Below are 26,536 nucleotides of genomic sequence, written 5' to 3' on the forward strand. Positions count from 1 at the left end.
TTAGAGTCCTTCAAGGGGTAAATGAAAAGTATAGGTAGGGAAAAGGACATCACAAGTACCCTGCTCAGGCTTCTGCCTCTGTAGAAGCTCTCACTTTGGTTATACAATGACCTCATAGACCCTGGACCTGGAACCCTGTAGTCTTATTGTACATTATACGTATAAAATCTGGATCTGTGATTACTTTTTCATTTAATTAGAGATGTGACAATGATTGGAGCTGGGCCGGATGGTGTTACAGCCTGTAAGACAGATTATTTTCCTGGAATACTGAATAGCACCACAATGGGGCACCTTATTCCTTCTGCTGTGTTAAGCTTGAGTTGAGAGCCAAACACACACCTTTTTTCTAAGGACTTAATGACTGATCATGTGTGGTACAGGACTTCAGTAAATAATAATAATAATAATAATAATAATAATAATGATTGCATATATATAGCGCTTTTCGGGACCCCTCAAAGCGCTTTACCATTCCACTATTCATTCACTCTCACATTCATACACTGGTGAAGGCAAGCTACAGTTGTAGCCACAGCTTCCCTGGGGCAGATTGACAGAAGCGAGGCTGCCATATTGCACCATCGGCCCCTCTGGCCATCACCAGTAAACATTAAGCAGTTCAATTTTTATTTTGTTTGAGTTAAATTAAATTTTAAGCCAGTGCATGTGAAATGAGAATTGGTGAAATGAATGACTTTAACAAAAATGATTGTGTTGTCAGTATGATGATTCTGTTGATCTGGGGAGTTGCTGTTCTAATTGGAATTGGCATCACGATTGTGGGATTTAACCAAGGAAAATGTGAGGAAAGCTGTTTATCAGAAGCTCTAATATCAACCACTCTCGCATGTATTTTCTCCTTTTATATCCCAGTCATAATAATGCTTAGTATCTATTTGAAGATTTTTCTTGTTGCACAGAAACAAGTAAACCGCATCCAGAATACAACATGTCAGAACACACAGTCTGGAGCAACTGCCAGTAAGATGGAGAAAAAGGCCACCAAGACTCTAGCTATTGTTATAGGAGTTTTTCTCTTATATTGGACTCCTTACTTTCTTTGTATTATCTTTCAGCCTATAACATATAATGAAACACCAATTGCAGTTATTGAAACACTTAACTGGCTTACATTGTCAAATTCAATGCTAAATCCATTCATTTATGCTTTCTTTTATAGCTGGTTCAGGTCAGCTTTTACAACAATTATTTCTGGAGAAATATTTCAAGGTGATTGACTTGTTGTTTTGAAAAGCTCAAAATCATTTTAATTCGTGCACATTCATGAAATTTGAAATGATAAAGATTACTAACAATGACACAAGCAGAAGACTAAAAGAAAATGCTTCTATGTATGTTTAATGTCTGTTCCGAATGATACATATTCTGCAACTCTTTTAAACATCATGTTTAATTTGGGAAACACTAATGGAAGGTGAACATTTTATTTTTATCCAAAACAAATGAAAGTTATTCTCAATAATATGAACAAAAGCTTATGCTGTGGTACTTCTGTGCAGGCTTACTGTTTGAATATAAACAGTTCAGTTTTATACATGCAGTGCTTTCAGCAGTCATAAAGATTTGTTTCTACATTTTTTAAAATCTGTCTTCTGTACACTCCATGGAAGGCCATGGAAGTGACTGGAATACCTGAATTCAATGATTTGGATGGGTGAATGATTTTGACAATAGCTGTATTGTTCAATATCTCTATTGTATAAAAGACACATTTTGAAAAGTACCATTGTCATAGAATTCAATTTGTTTTAACAAAATAAGAAATTAACCGCTAAAGTGATTTGATCCTCTTCAGTAGAAACTACAGATTCAATGATACTATTCTGCTGAAGTAATCAGTTTTTGCGTCTTACAGTATGTAATTTAAATAAGTAAGTTGATAATGTAGTCATGGAAATTTGAATTAAAATGTTTAAAAAGCATATCTAAGGAAAATGGTTGAATAATGACAATACCTATAAATTCTTTAAGTAGCATATCAGTTACTGGGTCCGTATAATAAATAAACATAAAAAGACTTATTCTGCTATATAAATATATATAAAAGAATTCCTCTCTCGCCCCCTTGGATGGTCTGTCTCTTTCAAGCCTGGGTCCTCTACCAGAGGTCTGGGAGCTTGAGGGTCTTGAGCAGCATCTTTCCTGTTTCTAGGACTGCACTCTTCTGGATACAGATGCCCTTCCTAGAGACACCTCTGAGTTTGGTGACCACTCGGGGACCACTGTTGCCTTCACCGTCGACGTCCACATCTTTATTCAACTAACCATTTTCTTCCATTTATCCTATTTAGGATTGAGAAGGAGCTGAAGTTTCATTAGTCATTTCTAGTCTTTAAATGTTATACAATATTTATTTATACAATATTTAAATATTTAAATGTTAACTATCTACCTTTATCTACTAGAAATATTATCAAATCTAAATAGGGATGTTGTCTGATTTAGTAAATCCTATTTATGAATTATGAGAAAAATGTACATGTTTTTGAAAAATTTCAAACTTCTTTAAGTTACATAAATCTTGGCTGCTTTGAGCTTGTTTTCAGTGTTCAAGGAAGAAATGCAAAGGACAGTAAACTGTGGAGGACCACAAGAGCCACACGCATTGAAATAAAAAATTCTGTGCTTAATTAATGAATTGTAGAGTAAAATCTGCATTTGTAAATTCATTTTTGAATTCCAATTTAATAAACTGATTTTAAAAATGCTTTTTAAGTCTTCATTTCAAAAAACATTTTCGAATTCCACTTTAATAAACTTCATTTCAAAAATCTTTTTCGAATTGCACTTTAATAAACTGCATTTCAAAAACCTTTTTTCAATTGCACTTTAATAAACTGCATTTCAAAAACCTTTTTGCATGGTTTTTGAGGATTATCAGTTGGATTAACAACTTCATTTTAAAAATCCTGCGGCTATTCAAATTAGCTACACCGTGGGATGTAAGGAGCTCTCTGATTGGTTGGTCAGACACCGGCTGTCTGCCAGCCTGGATTTTTCTAGCTCATAGCTTCGCCCTGCTAAGAAGCGTGTGCTTGTACAAAGGCCGTTCAGCCTCGGGATTTACACTCGGCTCGACACGGATATGTGAAGAATGAAGGGACCCTGCAGTGAAATGGAGAGCCCAACCTCTGACTGAGTGCCCGTTTACTCAGTCTGACCACCTTGAAGGTGATAATTTTATGTCGCAGCTGTACGAGCTAGCTACGTGTTTTGTAAGCTGCTGTGCTCTTCACAAATAAAGCTGGAAGCAGCTCAGACTATTAGAACCGGCACTGAGGCCTGTTACATTTATACAGTGTTAGAGCAATGGCTGGAACCTACAGCCTTTAAACTAGCGATTAAAATGCTGACAGTAAACTCGTCAGTCCAGCTGAAGTAAACTAAAGTCTAAAATGCTTAGTCATTTGTTTAATTGTAATTTGGCATTATATAACTCACGTATAAAACTATCAATTGTAATTTTAAATGGTTTAAAAGCATGTAGAATAGCATATGTAGGCAAGTACATTTCTCCTTTTGCTATCAAGAAGCAAAGACAAAAAGGAAAAAAAACCTGAATCATTCGTCCCCACCAATGCCAAAACGAAATCTACACCCTTGCTCTTAAGTATCACAAAGTAATGTGGTAACATCTGGACTGACGAGTTTACTGTCAGCATTTTAATCGCTAGTTTAAAGGCTGTAGGTTGCAGCCATTGCTCTAACACTGTATAAATGTAACAGGCCATAAAATTATCATAAACTAAGAAGACCTTAAAATAACGGGGCTACGTGCGGTGATGCTAGCGTTAGCCATGTTAGCACGTTACCTTCACAGGTGGTCAGACTGCATAAACAGGCACTCAGTCAGAGGTTGGGCTCTCCGTTTTGCTGCAGGGTCCCTTCATTCTTCACATATCCGTGTCGAGCCGAGTGTAAATCCCGAGGCTGAACGGCCTTTGTACAAGCACACGCTTCTTAGCAGGGCGAAGCTATGAGCTAGAAAAATCCAGGCTGCCAGACAGCCGGTGTCTGACCAACCAATCAGGGAGCTCCTTACATCCCACAGTGTAGCTAATTTGAATAACCGCAGGATTTTTAAAATGAAGTTGTTAATCCAACTGCTAATCAAACTGCTAATCCACATGTTAATCCCTGAGCGAACAGGAAAGGGAAATGGATTTTGAAATGCAGTTTATTAAAGTGCAATTGAAAAAAGGTTTTTGAAATGCAGTTTATTAAAGTGGAATTCGAAAATGTTTTTTGAAATGAAGACTTAAAAAGCATTTTTAAAATCAGTTTATCAAATTGGAATTCAAAAATGAATTTACAAATGCAGATTTTATTCTACAATTCATTAATTAAGCACAGAATTTTTTATTTCGATGCGTGTGGCTCTTGTGGTCCTCCATACTTAAGGTGATTGAGTGGTGTCCAAAAACCAATGAGGGATTTACAGATAATTGGGAAACTTTCTGGAGGAATCCTGGTTTTGTTAGGAGAGACGGGATCCATCCCACTTTGGATGGAGCAGCTCTCATTTCTAGAAATCTGGCCAAATTTATTAAACTTCCCAAAATGTGACTATCCAGACTATCTTCCCGTTCTCCCATCAAATCCCCATCCCCTTAGAGACTATGTCAGCTCCAAAACAGACAAAAAACAAACTGAAAAAAAAGAACAAACATAAAAAACATAAAAAAATCACAAAGAAAGAACAATGCGGTATCCACATCTACACCAAAGATTAAAACTGTGAAATTAATTATTAAGCTCTCTCTCTTCCAAGTCTCTTTTGGTACATAAATTAATAACTGATCAATAAATCAATTTGCTCAGCCTTACAGGAACCTAGTTCCAGCAGGATGATTATCTTAGTTTAAATGAATCAACACCCCTGAGTCATGCTAACTAACAGAATCCTCTAAGCACAGACCGAGGTTATTAATCAACCAAACATCAAGATATTTGAAAGCTTGATGTCTTCTCCATCCAAGCAGGAAAACTCAAAAACTAGTCTTATTTGTTATCATCTATCGTCCACATGGGCCATAAAGTTTCTGTCTGATTTATCAGAGTTTTTATATGATTGAGTGCTCAGCTCAGATAGAATAATTATTGTAGGTGATTTTAAGATCCATGCAGATGCTAAAGATAAAATCCCCAACACGGCATTTGTGAGACTAAATTGGCTCCTCTGAAAATGTAAAATCAGAATCAGAATCAGAAAGACTTTATTTATCCCCAAGGGGCAATTAAGATACAACAGAGCAGTGTGACATTGAAGATAAGGACAGGACATAAACAGGCAATAACAGTGAGATAATAAATACACAGAATATACAGTATATACACAGTTTTAAAATTACAAAGTTTTAAAATTAAGGTGACTGAAAGGTGAATAAATAACTGCAAGTGAGTAAAAGTGAGTAAAAGTGTCGGCAGTCTAAAAAGAGTGTAGTTTATGTTTATGGGTTTGGGAAATGTTCTTATTGGCTGGAGTTAAAAAGCAGAGTGGGTTTGGGGACAAAGGTGGTTCTCCTCCTCTCAGTCCTGCAGGAAATGCAGCGGAGGCGTCGCCCAGAGGGGAGCCATTGAAATGCGGGGTGGAGAATGTGAGAGGGGTCATTGATGATTTTGGCTGCCTGTGCCAGAGGTCTGACAGGCAGGCCAATGATTTTAGAGCACCCTGATTTAATGTGCTGCAGTCTGTTCTTGTTCTGAAGGCTGGGGGAGTGGAACCAGCAGGTAATGGAGAATGAACCCACCACTTAAATCATACTCTAGAGTCTAGAGTCTAGACTCTAGATACATGCTTCCATTAGGCACTATCATCAGAAGGCATTGCATACATTTTCACTGCTATGCAGATGACACCCAACTTTATCGTTCAATGAAGCCAGGTAACACACACCCATTAGTTACACTGCAGGAATGTCTTAAAGACCTGATGACCTCCAATTTTCTGCTTCTAAATTCAGATAAAACTGAGGTTATTGTGCTTGGCCTTGAAAATCTTATAAATATGGTAGCTAACCAGATTCTTACTCTGGGTGGCATTACCTTCACCTCTAGCAACACTGTGAGGAACCTTGGAGTGATTTTTGACCAGGATATGTCTTTCAATGCATATATTAAACAATTGGACTGCTTTCTTCCATTTGCACAATATCTGTAAAATTAGAAATATCCTGTCTCAGAGTGATGCCGAGAAGTTAGTTCATGCATTTATTACTTCTAGGCTGTCACACACAGGAATCAAAGGAAGGAGGTCTGGGGAAATCTATATACAGAGACCACAGGTTAGTCCAACAGGCAAGTACACAAAGGGAGATTTCTGAGAAACAGCTGAGAGCATGAACACGGGAGTTTCAATGTTCAAGCGGCGAACTCCTCCATACCACAGCGTTAAATAATCACAGAGAAATCCGGACAGATCAGCAACAGGTGGTGGCAATCATCACAGCTGCATGGGCCACAGAGCCCAGAGTGAGCTCTGCCCAGGCAGGCACGAGAGCGAGAGAGAAGAGCAAAACATAAACAAAACCTGAAACCAGCATGAGCCAGCCAGAGCACCACGACCAAGACAACTAGAGGCCCAAGATCAAGCTCATACGGAGGAAAGCTACCCAACCATCAGAAGACGTCAGCTTTATTTGTATAGCATATTAAAAAGACATCAACTGTCAGCCAAAGTTCTGAACAGATGGAAAATCTAGTCAAAATAAATTTAAAAAAATTAAAATACATGAGAGAACAAAAAACCATTACAACTCTTACCACTCTTCGCATCCACCCTACCTTTCACGTGTCTCAAGTCAAACCAGTCCTCTGTCCTACATACTTGCCTGTATATTGCTTCTTGTCATGGGGGACCCCCCCCCCGAATCGATTCCATGGTAGGACAGCATGAGAACAGGAAACAAAAAAACTCCTCTGCACAAAAAGCACATAAATGTCCACAGCACAACATTGTGAAAGACATGACAAACCACAGGATTGGGTGGGGGGTGAGGAGTAATCCGAAGCGAACACAGCAGCCGCCCTGCACAGCGCTACCATTCCAGCGCGGCACACAGACCCGCCGTGTTCCCCCGCAGGAAACAAGCATCGAAGGCATTTGGAAAGGGAGGGGGATGAGTGTGTGCTTATCAGTATGTGTGTGCGTGTCCATAGTTCAGCTGAGACAGTGTCCTTCGCCCTGCCAGACTAAGTAAACAGTCTACCAGCCAACCCAGGTGGCCTTGCATGACCCAGGTGGCCTTGCATGGCCCAGGTGGCCTTGCATGTCTTTTTAATGTGCTATGCAATAAAGCTGAGTTGACTTCTTCTGATTGTTGGCTAGCTTCCCACATGCAACCTTGAGCCTGGCCTCTAGTCTCCATGGTGGGTACTGCTCCTGGTTGCTTTTCATCTCTTAGCCAAGTATCATTAAGACTTGTCTGTTATTTTGCATTCAGATCCTGTAGTAGACCTTCAGGGAGTACTTCACGTACTCTTATTAGTTGACCATGGAGGGTCCAGGTTTCCAGGTTAGCCATCTCTCAGGTCAGCCGCTCTTACACTCAACACACACACTCAGGGGACAAGGTTCATATTTATATGGGAATCTGAATACTTTATTTATCTCCATGTGATAATTTCAGAGTTGCAAAAATATAACATAGCTGCAATATGTAAAAAAATAAATAAATAAAAATAAACTCAAAAAATTATATATACATATATATATGTGTGTGTGTGTGTGTGTGTGTGTGTGTGTGTGAGAGAGAGAGAGAGAGAGAGAGAGATAAAATAAACCTTTATCAGTCCCACATGTGTTGTGTCATAGCAGAAAGTAGACAGTGTAAAGTTACAGTAGCAAAAAATAAGAATAAACATTGGAATATGATAAGATAACAAGATACCATATGCAATAGAATAAAATATTATAAACAACGGAATAAAGTACTACAGTGTCATAAAAAAAAAGTGCACTTAGTGTTATTGCACATGTGTGGATGTGTGTGTTTGGTCAGCTGCAAAGTCTTTGTTGTGGAGCAGTAGGAAGTAAAGACCTGTGAAATCTCTCCGTCCCACTTCATGGGTGCCACAGCCTGCCTCTGAAGGAACTGTTCAGTACTGTCAGGGTCTCCTGCATGGAGTGGGAGATGCTGTCCAACATGGATGACAGCTTATTCACCATTCTCCTGTCACTCACTACCTCCACTGAGTCCAGAGGGCATCCTAGAACAGAGCTGACCCTCCAGATCAGCCTGTTCACTCTTTTCCTGTCCCCAGCAGAGATGCTTCTGCCCCAGTAGACCAGACCGTAAAAGATGGCTGAGGCCACCACAGAATCATAGAAGGTCTTCAGGAGTGGGTTCTTTACTCCAAGAGACTGGAGTTTCCGCAGCAGGTACAGGCTGCTCTGCCCTTTCCTGTAGAGGGCATCAGAATTGTGAGTCCAGTCCAGTTTATTGTTCAAATGAACACCAATGTACCTGTAGCTATCCACAGCCTCAATTTCCACACCTTGGATGTTTAGTGGTTGCAGTGGAGGATGTTTTGTGTCTGAGTAAGTCTACCACCAGTTGATCTGCAGGTAGTTCTGCTAACACCAGTCCACAAAGTCTTGGGACAGTTTTCTGTACTCACTGTTGTCCCAGTCAGTGATAACGCCAACTATTGCAGAGTCATCTGAGAACTTCTGCTGGAAGCACTGGGTGGAGTTGTGGGAGAAGTCTGCAGTGTAGATGATGAATGGTAAATGGTAAATGGCCTGTATTTGTATAGTGCTTTTACTAGTCCCACCTAGGGACCCCAAAGTGTTTTACACACCCAGTCATCCACCCATTCACTCTCACATTCACACACTGGTGGAGGCAAGCTACAGACAACCCTGTCCGACACACAGCCCTGAGTTCTCACATACTGTGGTCAGTTGGTGAGGTAGTCCAGTATCCATGTTGTGAGGTGGTGGTCCAATCCTGAGTTCTCCAGCTTGTCCTTCAGGACTGTGGGAAGAATTGTGTTAAAGGCACTGGAGAAATTAAAAAAAAACAAAAAACGTGATTCTCATATGCTCCCAGCACTCTCTAGGTGGGAGAGGGAACGATGTTGGTACATTCCAGGTTCCTTAATAATCAGAAACAGTTAACCTAGGTGGCTAATATGTATATAGGTTTTCACATTTTGCCATTTTACCATTGCTACACAACCATATCAGATTGTGTCACAATATTAACTCAAAACATCATAATATTTTCTCAGCTTGTTTTCAATTCAATTCAATTTTATTTATATTGAAGCCAAATATTTGAGCCAAATCACAACAACAGTTTTATATTGTACAGTATATTATATTAGTATAGTATTATAGTATAGTATATTATATTTTTCATTACAAGTGGCCACAAATAGTCATTGCAAGTTTAGCTAATTTGTGATGATGATACAAATCATGCATACACACCTGCAATCGCATCATTACTTGTCAGCAACAAGCATAGGTTTCTCTCTTTAATTGGACAAGTGCATAATGTATTACTAATTAGTTGAGAAATGTTGCAGTCATGTTATGGTCATTTTAAACGTCTCTTTTTCTTGTCAGACAGACTGAACATCCTCATCATACAGGTACGTAGACAACTTGGAGACTGATATTGTTTGTGTAGTTTTTTTATGAGAAAGAAATTTTTTTTGAATGCTGAAAACTGAAACTTGGTTCAGGGCTGTGACATGGAGTCATGGAGTCATTCAATGTGACTGTTAATACTATGAGCTTCCTTCTCTGCAATTCACAACAGAACAAATAATGTGTGTTATTATATGTTGTCCTCAGCTCATTAATGCTTATTACATATGTGGAAATCTTCTTGTGATAATTTCTATAATTTACTTTAGATATCTCCACACTCCTACTAACTACCTTATCCTCTCTCTGGCTGTGGCTGATCTACTAATTGGTGCTTTAATATTTCCTTTGAGCATGATATTCTCTCTGAACTGGACATGTGTGTGCTTAATAAACTGGCAGATTACAGCAGGATTTTCCTATCCTCGGTCAGAAGGCACAGGTGACTTATATGATGAAAGAGAGGGTCCACAGCAATGATAGTTTAGGTTCCTTTAATCCAAAACATCTCCAGGAGTGAATTCGTGTGAGTATATGTAAGTGTGTGGTTCTGTAAAATAACAGGAATTACAATTAGCAAACAATTAAAGTCAACCAAACTGGTCTAAATAATACAGAAAGGGTTGAACAGAAAATCTAATTCGAAAATGACTAAACCCCACCCCCTGGTGGACACAAATGGGCTGCTGCACAGGGATAGACTCCATCTTTATGTCTCTGAAGGTTCTCAGGTCATCGTAGTCAAAGGAGCTTGCAAAGAAAAGCGTCTGGACTTCTTTAAGTTACCTGAAGACGTTTCACCTCTCATCCGAGAAGCTTCTTCAACTCAATTCAATTCAATTCAATTCAATTTTATTTATATAGCGCCAAATCACAACAAAAGTCGCCTCAAGGCGCTTCATAGATACAGAGAAAAACCCAACAATCATATGACACCCTATGAGCAAGCACTTTGGCGACAGTGGGAAGGAAAAACTCCCTTTTAACAGGAAGAAACCTCCGGCAGAACCAGGCTCAGGGAGGGGCGGCCATCTGCTGCGACCGGTTGGGGTGAGAGAAGGAAGACAGGATAAAAGACATGCTGTGGAAGAGAGACAGAGGTTAATAACAGATATGATTCAATACAGAGAGGTCTGTTAATACATAGTGAGCGAGAAAGGTGACTGGAAAGGAAAAACTCAATGCATTTTCCTTATACAAAATGCAGCAAGATATTTAAAAAAAAAAAACGTTTTATTGATTAAAAAACACTATATCGGATTCATATCGGTATCGGCAGATATCCAAATTTACCGATACTTTACCGTATCGGACATAAAAAAGTGGTATCGTGCCATCTCTATTGCAGACTACGTCTCAACCGTTTGTGGGAGTAAAATACGTCCGCACATGACTCCATTTACACTCAGCCATTGTTGTGAGTGTGCACAACAAGGGGCTGGACACATTTATACAGACGTACTTCACACATGACTATGACAGGCGGAAAACTAAGTAGTTCCTTCCAATGTACACAATCCAAATGATATAGTTTATTTCCACTCTGTTCCTGTTAATGATAACCTACAAATTTACCCTAAATTACTAAAATATCAGTATTTTAATATGAGTATCGATTCTTGAACATAAATGACTGGTATCGGAGGAATCGATATTTCAGTATTGATCCGCACATCACTAATGTACAGTAAAATTCTTGTTGTTGCACTGAGGCAGGCACGCAGCATCCGTAATAAAACTTGTCAGAACACAAAGTCTAAAGCAGTTGCCAATAAGGAGAGAAAGACCACCAAGACAATGACTAGGGATGGGTACCGGTATCCGGTGCCATGATGGCACCGGTTCTGACATAAACGGTAGTAACCAGACCGAAAAGCAGCGCACATTTCAGTGCTTTATTTCGGTGCTTTTTTTTCCTGAGCTGTGATACACTTTCTTCTTCCTTACATTTGTATTGGCGGTTGGCAAACAACTGAAAGGTGCATTACCGCCACCAACTGGTATGGAATGATACACTTTAGATTCTAGCCAATCATTTTACGTTTCCGAGGATAGTAGGCGGGTCCAGGTACGTACGTTCTTTTAGAGCAGAGCTACAGATTAAAAATGCCCAAGGGGAAGGGGTCAAAAGTCTGGCTGTACTTCACAGCAAAAGATGCAAACTCAGCAGCCTGCAACAAGTGCTTTAAGTTGATACTGTGCAAAGGAGGTAACACCTTAAATCCGATGAAACACTTGGCGACGCATAGCGTTTTTTTTAAAGCCGAGAAATGCGCTGTATTTGATAGCTTGCTGCCAGACCTCACACCGAGCACATCTACTGCGGGTGTGGTACCTGTTATCGGACCCGGAGTTAGCAACATCCCCCAAAAACCCGAAGAGTACAGTCCTGGCCCCTAGTCCTGCCAGTGTAGCAGAAATGATGACGACTGATGATGGCAGCAGCACTATGCGTGAGTAGCTTAATGTTGTTCGTGTGTAATTTACGTTGAGTAGGCTAACCATGTTATTACATTAATGCATGTAAGGTGAACTAGCAAACACCGTTGTAGTTACATGCGGCTGTGTTCTTGTTTGATGGCAGATACTCCCTTCACCCTGGCCAAAAAGGCTAAAATGACCAAAGAAAAAGTGGAAAACAGCTAAACATGAGAGGTTTTTGGACAAAGTTTGTGTTTTTTCCATTGTTTAAGCACTGCTTCCAGCCCATAGTGATACCATATATGCCCTATAGCTGCAGAAAAGGCTAACATTGTTTTCTTTTTACAAAAAAACAGCTGAACATGAGAGGCTTTTGGACCAATTTTGTGTTTTCCATTCTTTAAGCACCGGTTTGAGCACCGTTTAAGCACCAGCACCGTTTCAAAAGTACCGGTTTGGCACCGGTATCGGATAAAACCTAAATGATACCCATCCCTAACAATGACTGTAGTTATTGGAATATTTTTAATTTTTTGGGTTCTTGTTTTTCTTAGTTATTCATTTTTTTCTCTCAATAGGTTTATACTTTATGTGCTTCTTGAACCATTTAACTGGTTTTCACTTTCTAACTCAATGCTCAATCCCTTTATTTATTCTTTCTTTTACACTTGGTTTAGAAGAGCGTTTAAAATGATAATTTCTGGAAAAACATTTCAAGGTGACGTTACTAACATAAAACTACACTGACAGTTATATATTATGAATGATATCAATAAGAGTAAATATCAGCACACACGATCTTCTCTGTGTTGTTCATTACAATTTCAACTATGTAAGTCAACTGTCACTGTGTAGAGCAGGGGTCTCAAACTTAAATGAGCTGTGGGTCACTGCTGGCAATGTCATCTCATTGGAGGGCCACTTTAGTGTTTTCGATTTATTAATATTATTTAATATATTATTTAATATTTCCGAAATCACATTGTAGTGACGTATACTGAACACAATAAATTATATAATGTAAACAACTACCTGAAAAACAGGTAGAACGATACTTTTGTATCGTTTATTGCATTTATGGAGGGAGTGATGTATGCTGGGTAATGGCACAGCTAGCTACTGGGTGACTTTATTCACCCGCTTCGGCTGTTATCAGTCCATACAATGGGCGTTATTAGCACAAATCAGTCCCATAGATATGGGCCATCTCCTGCTAGATTGTTCAGAAGGTTGTTATCATCCATCCAGATGGAGGATCACTAACAGGAGCGTGGGAATACTCCAGAATCCACTCTGGCTGGAATCCGGTGGATACAGCAGTGTTTACAGGTAAGACCATTTAAACGGACAGCATTTATAGAATGACTATTAAAAGTCAGGGAGTGTCAATAATGTTAATGTGGTTATGTTAGTAATACACCGAGTGCTAATATAACAGCTTTAAGATGCATTTGTAGATATTATTACGTGTTTTACCGTCTTTATGGTGCTAGCTTAAAGTTACGGTGTAAACGTTAGCTTATATTGGAGTAAAGCTGTTACTGTTTAAACTATGTTAGCACAGAAATATTAGCTTCTGTCATGACTGATGAAGTTACTAGTTAATAAAGTTTCCAGTAAAGTGTTTAATCGCAGCCACAGATTGACAGCAAATATCTCGATTAGTTTCAGTACATCTGTAATAAATATGTGCAAGTTTCAGTGCTGTATGATACGTATACTAACCCAGGGTCAGTGTAAAATACAATCCTAGCTGTGTGAACAAAGCCTGGCTCCTTTAGTCCTGCATGACAAACCTCAGGATGCAGGTTATTATTACTCTTTCCTGCTGAGAGTCAGCTAGAAACGTACAGTGACGTGGACATCATGCAAAGACTGCCAGACTCTGTAATACTGCAAATGATCAGTGACTCAAGTTAACACTAAACTTTAAACGGTACCTCTGTGTCTCTGTGTGCTGAACATTTAGGATTGAGTCAGGCTGCATCAGCTGAAGCTGTTATTTGTATATATCAGTATTTTTTAAATTCAGGTGTGGGGAAAATACGTAAGACTGCAGTGAAGCGATGTACCAGATTAATCCCTGGCCAAAGGTATCGTACTTAAATCAGACTACTGATCCAGCCACATCAGCCTTTTGTGAGGTCTGTTTAAAGTAGACTAAAAATGAACTGCAGGTTCCTGAGAGGTGGACTGTGAGCACAGAAACACATTTTCATACATACAGCTGCAGCAAACTTACATTAATTTTAAATAGATTTGTTACTCTGATGTCTGTCTCTGTGTTATTCCTCTGACAGACTGGTGACCTGTCCAGGTGTGCTCTACCTATGACTACTGGGACAGGCTCTAGCCTCTTTAATAGAATTTTTCTGTTATTCTCCTTTGAAGTATTTAAGTCCTTATGCATATGCTTAGTTGTGACACTGTTATAGACTGTTCAGTGAAAGTTTCTAAAACTAGATGAACTTACTTCAGCGTCAGCAGTTTGAGAAAACAACTCCCTTTACAGGTGCTGATAAGGCCAAGGGCACAAAACAGCATAACCATTGATCCGTTAGGTTTCATAGCAAGACATGTGAAGTGTGGTAGGATCAGTTTGTAACTTCCTCCCTCTTCCTTGGAATGCATAAAGGAGTAGGAGCACAACTTCTGTGGCAGAGCTGACATGACTGAACTGTGATGTTTGATGTGTGTTGGCGCAGTAATAAATAGCTTGATCACAGCTCTTTCTGTGTAGCAGACTTTATTTAAAAAGTTCCACGACACCCCCCCACCCTCCCACTGTGAACATGAATTGAATATTCAGAAGACATTTGTTTAAATAGTTCTAGAAATCTGAGCTGTTGGTGTGTCTTTGTATTGTGTGGTAATAATATTAGAGCTAGCAATCTTTCTTACTGAATCTCTACTATGAGTCATGTTACCTGAGATTAATTCTATGTTTACCTGTCAGCCTGGACAAATGTGCTGTGTGAAGGAAATTAAATTAAATCAGATCTGAACTGCGTACATTTAAGGAACCTGTTCATATTTAATTGAAATATGAACCAGTGTTTTTTTTTTTGATTGCTGATTCCAAGATAGTCTTTGTGGAAATCCTGTTTGGCTTTTTGTTATTTTAATCCTCTTTTCTGTTTTCCAGAACAGTTCTCCACAGTCGCTGTCCACATGGGTCAGTGGGACCAAGAAGCACTCTGCTAATGTGTGGACTCTGACCAGCAACATCCAGCAAGACCCAGACAGCGTTTTCTATCTCCCAGCTGGAGTTTTTTGTTTGTCTGTGACTGGAGAGTCAGATTTTTGTTGAGCTTCACACTTGCAGAGGTAAGTCAGTTTGCAGAGATCCCTCCCACCCTGGCTTTTATGTGCTAGATTTCTTATCTGAAACAGTAATATTTCAGTGACTCTGCTTATACCACAGGTTAATACACTCTACTGATAGGATAATCATCAATTTTGCCAACAAAGAAGTCTGGTGGATGTTTGTTTACAGTCTGATGATGGGACATCATGCTCTGCATCTTTAAAGTTTGTCTCTTGATTATTATTCATACCCAGTAATGTGAAGTATGCTTATATCTACTATAACTGAACCAACCTGGTGCTCTTCATTTATGGAGGCTGTTGAGTCTGAATTTGGATGTTGTGTATCTCGTGTTCTCTGGGCTTTGTTGTCCTCAGTCTTTTTGCAGGATCAGAAAACAAAACCAGGAGGCGCGTAAATGTTTCTTCTCCATGATGTTTCTTCAAATGTTTCTTCTGGATGATGATATGACGGTGACACGGGATGCCACCTTTGGTCTTGTGATGAAGCAAAGCTCAGGAAAAAGTGTGATTAAATGGTACCCACATGTTGAGAAGGATGTACAGGGGCACCTGCAGCCAAATCCAAGCTTCAGGTTAGTTGTAGTTGCAGAACGCTATAGGACTGAGACATCTGAGGCATCAAATGTTTGATTAAACGGATGAAAAAGAGAAGTTTCTTCCCTATAATTATCACTTCTTAAAATCTGTAGCAACTTCAAGTCTGCCAGCATGCTGAGCATGCTCAGAATGTGACAATATATTTTTGTTCAATATTTAATTTCTTTCAGTTGCAATTGTTAAATGAAAAAAAATATATATATTCTTATAATTTAGCAAACTAATTTACCAAAAAGAAATATACATATATCTGTATTAGTTTTAATAAATTAATTTGACACCTGTATTGAAAATACCATATTGTATTCATACAGAATCAGTATGGTATCATTGTTTGTCTGTTCACTGATTGTTGAAACTAAGAGCTAGTTTGATCTGTTTAGATCTAAAGTATCCAAAGTTGAGCTCTAATGTTTCTTCACCCCTGTGTGTGTGATATGTGATTTCCTACATGCTGGCAGAGCGGCAGTTTGTGCTCACAGATGGTGACAGTGTGGAGAGACGGTAGTGTTTCCTCAGAAGAACCAGCAGAGTCACAAAGGACACCAGTCCATCTCACCACCTTGACTTGCTGACTGATGCTCGTCTGCACTACACAGAGGAAATCAACTGACCGAGGTTTGTCCAGTGATGTGTTATGAAATGTATATTTGTTTTATGCTTACAGATATGTTTTTCTTGACAGAGGGGCTCTGCAGAGGTTAGACAAAGCAGAGAAAATATGTGCTTTACTGTGATTTATTGAGATATTTGTTGCCTGATGTTCAGCAGGAATGGAGAAATAGAATCAAAGGGAGATGTTTTTGATGTTTTTGTAATGATGTAAGTAAATGTTCAATATTATTTATTTGCTTGGTTATATTAGGAGTGTTTCTGAGTGAGGGGGAGAGGAGTCATCATCCAGTTTAAGTGACGTAGATCAGTGGATACACATGTCTCCCCTTTAAAGGAGACAATCCAAGTCATCCTTAAATGTTAGTGCTTTCAAATACACAAACATTTTTAAAGGACAAAAATGAACATCCAACTTTGACTGTAATACAAAATAAATCTTTGCGTGTGTTTTCAAACTCTCAGATGGGCAGCATATCAGTCTTGGACTGTCTAACCTGCCGGAGCAGCATTGAATGATCACCACACATGAGCATGTTCCTGCAACATTCAGCATCTGATCTGTCATCTGTGTGCTTCTGCTTTTGGTAAGTAGAGTTACCCAACTCCAGTAACTCTAAACACATGCCATCCATTTCTAACGGCCTGGTTACTTCCTGTCAGTTACTTTAGAAACCATGTGGTCACCTGACCTAACACTGTTTCTTCTTCTTCCCCTTAATGTTGAAGTGTCAAATGTCAAACAGCTGGAGAGGAAACTACACCAGTGTACTGGGATGTTTCAGCAACACATGCCAGATGCTGTTCCTTCATGGTGACATCACCAGAGACAGTCCCGCCCACCTCAGGACCCATTGATTATGATGATTATAATGATGACAGCGAGCAGAACTAAGACTGTAAAAATCCACGACCAGAATGTTTAGATGCTTTCTAATTATTAATGAATACTGAGAGCCTCTTTCTGTGTTTTGTCTGTTTTGGGTTTTTACCTCATTTGTTACTAACAAAGTTCACCAAACTCACACAGTTTACATTCTGTATGTTTCCATCAAGGTTTATTTTCTTAGAAATCATAGTTTTTCTCCTTTTCTCTTTTTCTCTTTTGTAATTGATGATAATTCAGTGAATATACCGTACTGCTTCCTTTTATTGCGTCACACATTGCTTTAAGTTTTTCAGTGTCCAGTTATTTTTTACTGCTGTTTGAATTCTCTGTATGTTTGACCCTGTAGACTGTTTGATGGACTGCTTGTCTTCCTGTTTGTAACCGCCACCTGTTTTTGACTAAAGATTTAGATTTCTGACTTTAACACGGCCTCTGCGTGCCCTCCCTTTGTGTTCTCTTCCTCTGTGAATGTGCTGCATGTGTCCCAGATTCATTTTATTAACAGTTTTCCCACAGTGAGTTGCATCAGCATTTATTCACAGCACATTTCAGAAGAATTCAGATTAATACAGTGATCTTATAGTCAGAATTATCCTGACAGACTGCCACTGTAAATTATCTTTCATCAGGTAAATTTTAAAGTTCAGTATTTCAAAGCAGGAGTTATGAAGAATCATATTGGCATTAGGACTGTAACAATATGTACTATGGACTTCGGTCCTCGTCGGTGTGTTGCCGAGGTTGTGGGCGGGTGGGTGCACGGGGGCTCAGCCCTGGCGCAGGGGGCCTCTTGTGCATCGGCCTAACCGGGGGGCTCTTCAACTGGCAGGGAGGTTGTTCCATCCTTGCAGGAGTCCACTCTGCAGATGGGGGAGAGACATAGGAGAGGTGGAGAATAAACTTAACCTGGGTGTCTGTTGTCTTGTGTAGTCTGGGAGATGATTGAATGTTGGGGTGGGTACAGTTTCCTCTGCGGTGGGGTAGGGTGGGCTGCCCCGGGTCCTGTGGGGCTTGGCGGTGCTGCTGCCGTAGGCCCCGGTCTGGATGGGCCTGGGCTCCCTTGCCTTGGTGGATACCAGAGGACGGGGCTGCCTACTGGGGTCAGCGGGGGAGCTGGCCCTAGGGAGGGGCATCCTCCCCTCCCTTCTTTTCCTCCCCATCCCTGGCTACCTCCCTCTTCCCGCTCCACCACACCCACCCACACAGGTAGGGCCTTGGGGTGCGGGTGTGTTACCAGGGTTCAGGGGAGACATTCCCCCCCCCCCCCCCCCCTCTGTCCTCTTCTGGCCACCTGTGCCTCAATTTTATCTCACAACTTAGACATCCACATTACTTACACTCTCATAACACACACGTATATATATAGGGCCTTGAGGGTGGGCACGTTAACGGCGTCCAGTAGACGGTCTGTGTATTCAAACCTACCTCTGGCGCCGGTGCCCAACTCTCAATTTTAAATCCATGTAGACATTGAGGGTTCTCGGGAGGGGCCGTGTTAACACCTGCTGCTCTCTGGCAGCAGCACCATGCTCTCCCTTGTTTTAAATGCACTTTAGAGCAACACGCAGCAACACTACACTTGAGCGGGAGGAGGGAGGTATGGGGTCTTAACACCCCCCCGTTCTCTACTAGCCATCGGGGCGGGGGGGCTGGGAAGAGATGCTGGCTGTCCAATTGGCCTTCCTGCTGCTGTGGAGCCTGGGGCGGTCTGCTAGCCTCCACCCCGGAGGGAAGGGTAACATCTCTTGGGTCTGGGTGCCGTTTCCCCCTCTGGGGGCGAGGATACCTGGACCCGGGGTATAGAGTATGTTTGGGGAGTGTGATTGTGTGTACATGTCCATTTATGTTTATTCCTACGTTGGGTGAGTGCTGAGTATTTGTATATGTGTGCATGAGGGTGGGAATGCATGTCTGTGTCTGTGTGTGCCTGTTTGTCTGTGTCTATATGTCAGGTCGGGTCTTAGACTCCACCTCTCTCCGCACCCTCTAGCTTCTGCCCGGTGGCTACTGGGTGACCCCTCGTCTGGGGATCCTCAGCCCTTCCCATGAAGGTGGCACGGATGCCCCTCCGGTGGTCCTCCTTGGGCTCTTGCACTCTGGGGCCTCTGGATGTCTGGGGCCTGGATCTCCTCCATGCCTGCTTCATTCCCTGGGGGACAGGACTATGACTCTCTACATCCTCTTGCAGACCATTACATGGGGAAACCATTTGAATACAAGCGCGCCGATCCACACAGGTGTGCACACGGGTGTTCACTGTTCGTAGACTTAAATCACACCTTTCTTGGCTGCTACTTCAAAGCACATTGTGCGCTGTCTGTCCTGCGTGCTGCACAACAACATTCAATATTTAGTATTTACTGCTGTTTACACTTAGCTAGATTAATGCGATGGTGTTGTTTAGTATGTTGCTTTGTTTTGGGTTTTTTTGCTTGTTTTCTATTCTTTTTCTCTCAACAGGTGATCCCGGAGATATTTTTTCCCCCCCTTTCTCACTGTCCCTCTCCCCTTCTGTTTTTCTTTTCCTTCCTCTTTCTTTCTCCCTTTCCTATCCCTCACTCATGTCTGTCCCGTCTGTAACAACTGAAAATAAAATAAAATAAATAATAAAAACAAAGGTCAATCAAATGGACCAATATGGCAATGCCATGATGATCCATTTGGCAAAATAAATCCATTGGGTATCCTTGTTGGTCTTCAGACAACAATTCTGACGGCTAAAGAACCAAATGGGACAGGCAAAAAAAAGAAAAAAAACAATATGTACTTACAAACTTAAAGTTTTTTAATTATGTTAGAATATTGGAAGACAATCAACTTGTAGTGTTTTCCGCATATTAATTATTCTGAAATAGAGACGGTGACCCTAACTGTACAGAAGCACTAAACAACTGACAATCTAACAAACATTATTGGCCTGAGCCGTCATGCACAGTGAGCCTGATCCTTTGCTGTGAGAGTATGACAAGCATGTTTCTGGTCAGTTTGGAAGAAATAATATCAGAATGTTGATCTTTTTTTCAATATTCCTTCTCTTTTACAACATAAACTGATCAAAGCTACTTATGTTCACAGCATGTAATAATACTGACAGTCCAGGGCATTGTGGTCTGTTGAGATAGGGTTAGGGTTAGCAATTCAGACATATGTAATCAATATTAAACGTCTCTGACATGGGCCACTGTCCGCAGTGTTGGGAAATCCATACCAGGCTGGAACGAGTCAAGGTAGGTGAGCATCCACGAGAAGACACAGCAGATGCATCCTATTAATACTGACAGGACCAGGAGACTCCAGAAACCGAGCATCTTCTCTTCAGTGCCATCCTCTCCTGTCACCCTCTCTGCCCGCAGCTCTTTGAGTATGGGGTAGATAAGGGCGCAGAGAAACCCTTATTACTAATTTGTATTATAATTCAATTTTCATGAAATATTCATATTCAGTATCAGTCCTTTTATATTATAACCACGTATCCACCCAGGCTCATTGTGGGGCAGGGCTCTGTCCTGGGATGCTTGACTACAAGGTAATGTACACCTGGCCAGGTATCCAGTCTGTCACAATTGTTTTCAATATTTGGTTCAAAAACATGAGTGACAACAAAAATCCAACTAGGATTCTTGCATATGATGAATGAAGTCTGTCTTTGACTGTATTGTCCAGCTGATCCATCAAACCCCCAGCAGGTGAACCTTATTCATGACATAACACGGCAACAATGTAAAAAATTAAACAGCAACAGTCTAAATGTAAAGTGCATTCTAAAGTCCTCTTCAATAAATTGTATGCAAAGAGTCATTCAGGACTGTAAAACGTGAACTACAGAACCCAGAGTCTTCATCATTAAATCTCTGGTTGCTTCATTTTTCTATCCTATATCAGATACTTTAAAGGTTAGGTTAGGTAAAGTTGCATTCTCATGGTGAGGCAAAGTGCTTTATGTGTGTGTGTGTCATGAACGGCTATAAAAGGCCTATAATTAAAGAACAAAGCGGGGTTTGAGTTCGAGTTACGGCAGACTGTCACTACTTGTAAATGGAACGCAGCCTTCCTATGGCGGACAGCTAATAACAGGAATCGGACGCGCGGTCCACCCTAGTCCACAGCAACCACCATAGCAACCGCTTAACATGACCTTAAAAACATATTCTGTCTTCATAACTATCAAAAACGTGAAATGATTTGCAAAGTGTGAAAGTGTTACAGCTGCAGAGAGCTATGGCAGTATCTTTGGAAGCTGTTTACAAAGCTAATAATATACCATGTAACTATGGAGACAGTCAGTCACGTGAGCTAGCGGTGCATGTTTACTACAGTAAATAAGGTGATTGTGTGCACAGCGTCCACACGCTGCAGAGGGTAAAGACATTACTTCAATATTGTTTTATATTGATATATATTTGCCTTCTGTTGACCATCACCTCAGGTTCACCATTACAGTTTCAGCATACAGATGCACACTGTCTAAATATGAACACATTCAAAAACTCATGTCTCAGAAATAAGCACAGCTGTTCATGTTTGTCATTAGTTTTATTTGTAAGAAAATTATGAACTTCATATTGTGTATCAAATAAAAGAACATTTCACAACTCTGAGTCAACAGAAACAGGTAACATAAATGTCTCTAATGTAGACATGTACAGTGTAGTGTAATCATTAAAAGATCATAAAGGAAAAACTAACATTTATGTGAAACTAATTGTAATAAAAATGAGCAGGTGCTTTATAGATTTAAAAGACAGAATCTGAAAACAACACTTTTTTGGTCTAAGTGATCAAAGTAGAAAACAGAACTGATGTTCAAGAACAAACCATAGCTGCGCTAATATTACACATCTCGATCTTTGTAGTGAACAGACATGTTGCTTTTAAAACCACATGCAGTGTGTGACCATGACTGTTCACTGAGACCATGAACGCCACTTCGCTGAAGCATTCTTCTTCTTCTTCTTGCCATTAAATTGGAAGCAGAAGGAGCACGAGCTGATTTGATCTACTGAAAGGAAAAAGCAGAACATCTGAGCTGAAACCAGTCAGCTGAAACCATTAAGACAGGAACAATCATTCAATGCAGTGTCTCAGGTGGCTTAGCCTGTTACAACTGTTGATACAAGCTAAATACGGTTAACATACAGTGTCAGGGAATTCCAGTGTGGGAATTCCAGTAGTTCCCACACTGGAATTCCCTGACACTGTATGTTAACCGGCCTGAAGTTCTTCTCCGACATCTTCTGCCATCAGCTTTGTCTGCTGGTTTGAAGACAATAAACCACAAAAAAGATGATTTAGTCACTTTGTCTGCGTCATGCAGCTCGAATGTGTCGTGTAACGATGTTGAATAGCCGTCGTTATCCCTCTGCTGTGTCAGTAGGATTGTACTGTACAGCATCTCATTGATATGTGAGGAATGCTAATGTAACACAATAACAGACTTACATCATTAAAATATAAAGGACAGGAGATATTTAGATATTTTTATATTTATATTATATTTTATAGCTGACAGATATTACTAAATAGATAGAATTTACTAAATAGCTGGGTGAACATGAAAAATATGTCTATAATCACAAATGACCATGAGAGCCCGTAGAATTTATTAAACTGGACACTCAAAAGACATCCTTAAATGCTCTTTAAGTGGCAGAACAGATGAACAAACAGTTAATCGCTTACTTGAGATGAAATCTGCTCAGCTACTTTGAAAACAGCTTCTAACTGGTTCCTCCTTTAACAGGATGACTGCTCAGGGGTAAGGCCATCATGCAATCCAGCAACCTTTATCGTTCTGCTTTGATTCACCAGGAACTATCAGGGAAACCTTCCAGCGCCTCCTGTGAAAGACACAGGGATAAACACAAACATTTATTAACATGTTCCACAGTCTTCCAGTTTGATTTTCTCATCCTGTGGACAACAACATACAGGGATGCAGGTTTATTGTTAACTTTTGTAAGGTTTATTTACTGAACATATCCAGCTGCAGCTCCACTGTGATCCTGAACTGGATAAGCACTTAAGAAAATGTGTCAATAAATGGACATACATCAACTTACTATATTTATCCAAACAGACTGGACCAATAATGCTTCACTGAGTTAGAGACTTTAACAGACTCTTCTATGTAAGAATGTCTCATGCTGATATACCTGCAAACTTGACAACAAAGGTTTTTCAGACTGCATGTAGCTGTCCTCTATGTCAGCTAACACATTTACATTTATGTCACACTTATTTCTGCTTTCCCATTTTATAATTATTACTTACATTTTGATTAGATACCTTGAGTTTGTAAATGATCAGATTACATAATTGGACTACAATGTATCCAATTCAGGGTTGCGGGAGGATGAAGCCTATCCCAGCTGATACAGGACAAAGACAGGACAGGCTGCCAGTTTATTGCAGGGCTAACACAATATGTGTAACAGAAAATCCACTTAAATTTTTGATATTTCTTATAATAATCATAATTATGACTATTATTTAAAGGTTTCTTTATAAATACATTTTGATTTTTTATAACCCCTAAAATATAAACCTGAGCTGTTTCAGATTCTGACCTCTGACCTCAGTGACCTGGCTGTGTCCTCACTGCAGCTCCCTCTTGGAAGTACGTCTGCTTCTTGTCTTCCCCCAGTGTTGACCACCTGCCCTTGATATCACGTACTGTAACTGAGGAACAAAAAAGGACAAACACTTGCCTTCATTTAAGAAGTACATTCATACAGAGGTAATCTATGGAAACACACTAGTTCACGCTTTTGGGAGGAATCAGTTCCTGTGAAACATTTCTGTAAATGAACATCATGTGGAGAATGAATGAAATAAGTTCTTCAGGTGACTCAGCAGTCCCACACTGACAAATGAAATCTAGTTAAACTATTTGGCATATTTGCTCTTCTGAAATCTGTGTTAAACAACAACAAACATAAATTAGTAACAAAAATACAGCTGAGTAGAGGCTTTACAAACCACCAGCAGCCATAATGCTAAATTTTAATCTTCAAATGTTTCTGAGCAGTCTTCAACCTGCTTTTAACACATTAAAGTCCCAATGAATAAAGTCAATGCAGCCTGACTAAATCCTAAATGTTCAGCACACAGAGACACAGAGGTACCGTTTAAAGTTTAGTGTTAACTTGAGTCACTGATCATTTGCAGTATTACAGAGTCTGGCAGTCTTTGCATGATGTCCACGTCACTGTACGTTTCTAGCTGACTCTCAGGTGTGACAGGTGTGCCAGCAGGAAAGAGTAATAATAACCTGCATCCTGAGGTTTGTCATGCAGGATTAAAGGAGCCAGGCTTTGTTCACACAGCTAGGATTGTATTTTACACTGACCCTGGGTCAGTATACGTATCATACAGCACTGAAACTTGCACATAATTATTACAGATGTACTGAAGCTAATCGAGATATTTGCTGTCAATCTGTGGCTGCGATTAAACACTTTACTGGAAACTTTATTAACTAGTAACTTCATCAGTCATGACAGAAGCTAATATTTCTGTGCTAACATCGTTTAAACAGTAACAGCTTTACTCCAATATAAGCTAACGTTTACACCGTAACTTTAAGCTAGCACCATAAAGACGGTAAAACACGTAATAATATCTACAAATGCATCTTAAAGCTGTTATATTAGCACTCGGTGTATTACTAACATAACTGGAACTGGGACCCACACCCAGTTCCACACCTTGGCTCAGGCGATTAGAGGATCATCAGGGGGTCCTTTTGTCCCTCTGTGGGGGGACACTCCCACCAGGTTTATATCTGGGACTCTCCACCATTTGGCCTTAGAACTGAAGAAGCCTCTCGGATGAGAGGTGAAACGTCTTCAAGTAACTTAAAGAAGTCCAGACGCTTTTCTTTGCAAGCTCCTTTGACTACGATGACCTGGATGACTGAGAACCTTCACAGACATATTACTAACATAACCACATTAACATTATTGACACTCCCTGACTTTTAATAGTCATTCTATAAATGCTGTCCGTTTAAATGGTCTTACCTGTAAACACTGCTGTATCCACCGGATTCCAGCCAGAGTGGATTCTGGAGTATTCCCACGCTCCTGTTAGTGATCCTCCATCTGGATGGATGATAACAACCTTCTGAACAATCTAGCAGGAGATGGACCATATCTATGGAACTGATTTGTGCAAATAACACCCATTGTATGGACTGATAACAGCCGAAGCGGGTGAATAAAGTCACCCAGTAGCTAGCTGTGCCATTACCCAGCATACACCTCTCCCTCCATAAATGCAATAAACGATACAAAAGTATCGTTCTACCTGTTTTTCAGGTAGTTGTTTACATTATATAATTTATTGTGTTCAGTATACGTCACTACAATGTGATTTCGGAAATATATAAATATACGGACAACATCAACAGCTTATCGTCAATAAGCAACGTTAAGGGAGCTCTATAGTATTCAATGAGAGGACCCTGCACGTCAATTCTCAACGCGAGGGGGGTACCCTGCGCGTCGATAAGTGAAGCAGAGGGAGCCTGACCATGCGTCACACATTTGACGAGTTGGGAGTGAGAACGTGTTGGCCAGTGGGGTAAGTGTTTTTTTCTTGAAATATTTCTTGAAATAAGAACAATATCTAGATTTAAATAAAGCTAAAAATAAGTCTTTTTTCAACAAATCATGGCAATTGAAACCTAAAATAAGCTTTAACCACTTGTTCTAAGCAAAATGTTGAAGAAATTAAATCTGAAAATAGGCATAAAACACTTATTCTAAGGAACAAATCAAGGCAAGTAATCTAAAAACTAGTGCATTAAATCATTTTAAAGAAACACTGCAAAAATTACCCATCTTAAAGTAAGTTAAAAAATAATAGATTATAGTCTAAATCTTCTTAAATTTAGTGAAATAATCTGCCAGTGCAGTAAGAGAATTACACTTGATAAGAATTCTCAAAATAAGAAAAATATTTAGGCTTTAGACAAGTAAGAGATATCTTAAAACAAGTTGTGAATTAGCTATTCCAAGAACTCTGTCAAGTCAAATAAAACCAAAATAAGTCTGTAAGTGCTT

At 40.0% G+C, this 26,536-nt stretch overlaps 1 protein-coding gene, 1 long non-coding RNA gene and 1 pseudogene across 2 annotated transcripts; all 3 read left to right on the plus strand.

Annotated features, from left to right (window-relative positions):
* Positions 1–713: 713 nt before the first annotated feature.
* On the plus strand, positions 714–1,328 carry LOC148098538 (trace amine-associated receptor 1-like). The gene has a single exon (XM_087852612.1). It carries the CDS (start codon positions 726–728, stop codon positions 1,239–1,241), a length of 516 nt encoding a protein of 171 aa, XP_087708738.1. The 5' UTR covers positions 714–725; the 3' UTR covers positions 1,242–1,328.
* Positions 1,329–9,734: 8,406 nt separating this feature from the next.
* LOC148098539 (trace amine-associated receptor 7b-like) lies at positions 9,735–12,790 on the plus strand (annotated as a pseudogene).
* Positions 12,791–16,854: 4,064 nt separating this feature from the next.
* On the plus strand, positions 16,855–17,713 carry LOC148098540 (uncharacterized). The gene is made up of 3 exons (XR_015720680.1): positions 16,855–16,944; positions 17,048–17,169; positions 17,312–17,713. It is a non-coding gene; the product is annotated as an uncharacterized LOC148098540 (long non-coding RNA).
* The last annotated feature ends 8,823 nt before the right edge of the window (positions 17,714–26,536 follow it).

Source organism: Neolamprologus brichardi, chromosome 15 (assembly GCF_056152115.1).
Source record: "Neolamprologus brichardi isolate AB-2024 chromosome 15, ASM5615211v1, whole genome shotgun sequence".
Lineage (NCBI taxonomy): Eukaryota > Metazoa > Chordata > Actinopteri > Cichliformes > Cichlidae > Neolamprologus > Neolamprologus brichardi.

Excerpts from the sequence above, each read along its gene's own strand:
- LOC148098538 (XM_087852612.1), top strand. The coding sequence starts at position 726 with ATGATGATTCTGTTGATCTGGGGAGTTGCTGTTCTAATTGGAATTGGC.